This window comes from Atta cephalotes (genome assembly GCF_000143395.1).
Source record: "Atta cephalotes unplaced genomic scaffold scaffold00075, whole genome shotgun sequence".
Classification (NCBI taxonomy): Eukaryota; Metazoa; Arthropoda; class Insecta; order Hymenoptera; family Formicidae; genus Atta; species Atta cephalotes.
Window position 1 is genome coordinate 48376 of NW_012130139.1, and position 5001 is coordinate 53376.

A 5001-nucleotide genomic window follows, 5' to 3' on the forward strand; every position below is an offset into this window, starting at 1 on the left:
TTTAGTTCGTTACTAATATACGTAATTAAAATAAAAATAAAAATAAAAATAAATAATAATTACTTACCTACCTACCACGTACGAGTACGAGTATATATATATATATATATTATTATATATATATATATATATATATATATATATATATATATATGCCAGTAATGACAATTTTGAACATTAAATTCTAAATTCATTGAATTCTCAAGGTGAGAAAAAGTTAAGTTTAAAAACATGCACCTAATAAATTAATAATTTGTACTCAGAGTGAAGTACATGTCGAAATTGTTATTGATTTACCTATTACACATATGTAACACATATGTTGCATACATATATGCCATTGTCAAACAATAATGTGCGAATATTCAGAGTAACATAAGTAAAATTTTACAATCGTTTTACACTGCTTGTTTGTCAACGAGATAATAGACACAAACATTATATGTACATACACATCTGATACGGGCGCATGGATATAAATAATTTTTAAATAAATTATTAATTTACAACTTTTATATATATATACTACACTATTATCTTTTTTCTAGTAATTCCATCAATTATTAATGCAATAGATATATGTATGAGCGTTCGATAATATTTGTGTTTTCCAGTTTTCTAAGAACGCAAACGATTGCCAAACTCATTATGGGAATCATTATCGTGCGATGTCGTGTTTGCATCGAGCAAAGTCGCTGATTGCGCTTCTTCAATTTCTCCATCTTCATTCTCATATTCGTACTCGATATCTATATTGTCTTTCTTTACATCACTTTGATTGTTATCGCTCATAGCATAGTCAGGTACTGTAATTTGTAGAGGTAACTTTTCATCATGTTGCACTTTATAACTTTGTCTATGATTGTGCTGCTGACTATTCTGGTTTGATTTTAGTTGATTATATTTTTGTTGTTGATCATCATCGATCTGAGACTTGTTATAATTTATTACATCATCTTCATCATCGTTCTTATGATTAAGTGGCATTGATTCATCTTTCTGCATATTTTTTTTCTGTTGTTTTCGAAGCTGGCCAATGAGATGACTGTTGATGTTACCAGCAGCGGCCAGCGCAGCTAATTTTTCAGCAGCCTCTCTATTAGGAAGTGTCGTATAGAATCTTGTCGACATAGGGCTGTCATCGACCACTTTATCGAAATACTTGGTCGGATTTCTTTTATGGGTCATTTCTCCATATTCAATATTGTTTTCAGATTGTTCGGTTGTCCCATCTAAAGAATACGTAAGTTCTTCGTTGGAGCGCACATTTTGTTTACGTATGTCAAAAGAAGATTCCAAGTCAAGATTATAATCTGCCGTGACACTTTCAGATGCGTAATCTTGATCGGGTAAAATTTGCTGCTCTCGCCGCTGTAGTAACTGGTCAGTCTGTTCGTCATAATTGAAGGAATGCATTTGTGGTTGAGAAAAGCTTGCTTTATCTGCATCTGAGTCAGATATTTGGCCAAGTTGCTGAAGGATGCGTTGCTGATCTATAATAATCATAAGAGAATTTAAGAAATAGCTTTTATTCAAATGTTAGTATTCTTTTGTAACGTTTATTAAGGAAGAAACTGCAGTTCTAATAATTATAATTGTTAGAATCGAGTGTACATGTGCGCGCGCGCGTGTGTGTGTGTGTGTGTGTGTGCGTGATAAATTTATCTCTTTTCAATCATAGCAGTTGTCAGAAATTTTTTCTCAATAAAAATGAATATTTCAAAGTGAATACGCCTGAATTAATACAGTCGATTACCACTTTTATGAGCTTTCGAAAGAATTGAGCAGTCTGAAGAAACATTATTACGAATAGAATTGGCTTTAACTTTCTACGCTGTAATATTATAGTTCCTATTAGTGCCAATAGTTTACAGCGATTTCCTAAATCGGCTTAAATATAATGTATTCAAAATAGATATGCATTACCTGTTGTATATCGTTCCACAAGTTTAGGTGGAAAATTATTTAACAGATTGTAGAGTTGCGAAGCTGATAATGGTGGTCCTGCTGTAGCAGGATGGCCTATGTGAAGATCCTCTGGTATCTGCTGCGCTATAGCGTACGGTATCTGCGGAATGGCAGTAGAAGGAAATCCGACGTGTAGAGAACTATGAAGATTCGTTTGCATTGGCATGTTTGACTGGCCGAATTGTACAGTGTTCGAACCTAGAACACTCGTATCTGAGTTAACTGGGTGATTTGCAAAAAGTTCATTGGATTGCGGCTGAGGATTGTTAATTATAATTGAATATAGCTTCGTTGCATCTAAATCCTGCGGTTGAAAAATAACCGATTGAATTGTTTGCTGTTCCTTTGGAATCACGTCGTTGCTTTCTGTAACTTCGTATTGATGTTGCGACGGAATCGAGTTTGTCACTGTTCCTTGCGATGATAAACTATTGCTAACAGTGGCTAATCCAAAATTGGTTCTTCTAAGATCTGTGCGAAAGTAATATTCATCGATGATCATCATCTACATCTTGACCAGCTCAAAGTATAGCTTAGCATAGCTGTGTAATGTAATGAAAATTAGTAGTATACTTACTTTGTACTGGAACGTGATAATTGAGATCGCTCGATGGTTGATATGGTTGGTGATCCGCGATATTTTCTAAATTAATAGCAGTATTATATGGCTTATCTGCTGGGCTTAAATTTGGTGCCGGAATCGTGTGAATAGGTCCTTTATCGTCATCGACATTCTCTCGATGAGTAGGTGGCAATATTATCAACTCTGGTCTGTATTCCGGACTGTATTCCGGTACCTTGTTTATAGAATATAATTCTTTAGTGGTAGAAGCACGTTGTGGCAAAATTGGCCGGTTATTCAAGGATATTGCTCGCATTGGAACTTGATTCTTCCAGTTAGTCGACAAAACATTGTATATTGGCCGACGAATTCTAAAATTGAGAATGAAATTATCGTGATGTAATGGAAAGCAAAATGCATATTCAAAACTTTTTACCTATAATTGGCGTGCTTGTAAGGTACTCTCTGATGAGACAGGCTACCACCAATATGAATGGTGTTTCCCATAGATATTCTTTGATTAATAGGTCGGGGTTTTTTTAATACCAATGTAGAAGCATACGGTGGAGAAGGTCTTCTAATCTTATTCTTTGCTTCGGAGAGGCAAATACACACGGCGAGGAGCCAGCAAATCCAACTAGTTGTCTACAATTTGGTTTATACAACGTATCGAATTGCGATTCTCGCTTTCTCCGAAAAATTTCAACAGGCAAACTAAGAGAGATTGCAGCTCCTATTATTTTCAAAGCGCAAGCGAAAGTGAAACGATTTTTACTTTACTGCAGCATCACTATAGTGATAGATTACTTATGGCTCTTTGGACTGTGTCATTACGTATTCATACGTGTATCACGTATGAATAAACGTATATACCTATACACGTGTATGCATGTCCGTAAAATCAAAGAGAAAATTGCTGCAAATAGTGTATCAAATGTGGGACATTGTGCCACATTGGTACACTAAGGTTGGCGAGAAAAGCGAGCGTATAAGTCAACTCGAAAAGCGAGAAGAAAATGTACGTGAAAATGTAAAAATTTACTAAGTCTTTGAATACTTACTATCTAATTAATTGTGATTTAATATCGTATTTTTCATGTCTAATCTATTGCATCGCTGAAAAAGCTTAAATTCTTACGGATCTTATCTCTCGCGAATTAACGTAAGAGAAGCGTAAAAACGAAAAAATGTGCGATAAGTGTGTGGCATATACCATTAACAACGTGTAAAATAATTATAAATAATAGTAGCTGAAGAAAAATCGTTTGAAATAAAGACCTTGCCTTCTTCAAACAATAATTACTTAAAAATTTATCTATATTTTTTAAATTCGTAAGTTACAGAGATCAGTTACAAACTGTTAGTGAAAAGTAGAAAGAGATAAAGGGAAAATGGTAATATTTATAAATGGTCAGTTTTCTAGACAGAAATTTATAATGATTAATCGAATAAGTAAATAAAGCTATAGTTGATTAAAGTATGGAACTTGAGGCCTAATAATATTTTTGCGTAAATTTTTGCGTCAATTTCTAATTCAAATTAATTGCGCGCCGATTATTTGTCGAGCTCGAAACGCAGTAGATAAATCGAAACTGGAGTAAGTATAATATCACAAATCTGATGGAGATAATCACGGTTTCTCGGCGGTATTAAATTATTTGAGTAATTTAATAATTGATAAAAATTGATAGAGGGATCACACACGCACCTGTCATGAAATGTAGCGAAAACCCAAAGATTTGCATTTTGACTGTGGAGTAGCATTATTCGCAATAAACTCTTTACAGTATTTTAAAATGCTCACTCTAGAACAATTGAGAATAAATTAAAGTGGATTGAAATTTTTATGCGTATTTTTCAAATATTTTTCCATTGGATTCAAATGAATTCAATTCAGTAAGACTGAAAAACTGCATTCCCTATTCAAATTTCGAATTGAGCAGTATTCACGATGTGAATAGAAAAAGCTGATATTATTTTTTAATTGAAAGGCATAGGTACATACATTCCTGATATCAAGCTGTGACATTTTGTCGTCATTTTTTATGTCAAAAGATATTATTTTGACATCAACTTGCTACCAGGAATATATGTCTTGCAATTCCTATAATGAATGAATAAAAATGCATTTAAAGTGAAAAGGATTTAACGTTCGCGCGAATGCGTATTTCTGAAAATCTAAATCCATTTCAATCCGCAAATTGTGTTTCAAGGCTGATAAATAATTTTACTGGAACTATGTAGAAATTATCAGATTTATGCAAAAATATTATTAAACAATAATAAAACTACTCGAATGTCGGCTATCTTCGCTTGTTTGCGTTTTATTGTCTCGATATAGTGTACAAATATTGCCGTATATAATAATTTCAAATCAAACTCAATCTTTTATATAATTAAGATGATACTAATTTATTATCCAATAGCATATATATATATATATATATATATATATATATATATATATATGT

General features: G+C 33.0%; 1 protein-coding gene across 1 annotated transcript; it reads right to left on the minus strand.

Moving 5' to 3' along the window:
- Positions 1–501: 501 nt before the first annotated feature.
- LOC105624225 lies at positions 502–3178 on the minus strand (the record flags this gene model as incomplete). Its single annotated transcript, XM_012205583.1, is given in 4 exon segments — positions 502–1493; positions 1927–2439; positions 2546–2901; positions 2967–3178. Coding segments are annotated over 4 exon segments (1956 nt in total), but the record flags the coding sequence as incomplete, so codon positions are not given.
- Positions 3179–5001: the final 1823 nt, after the last annotated feature.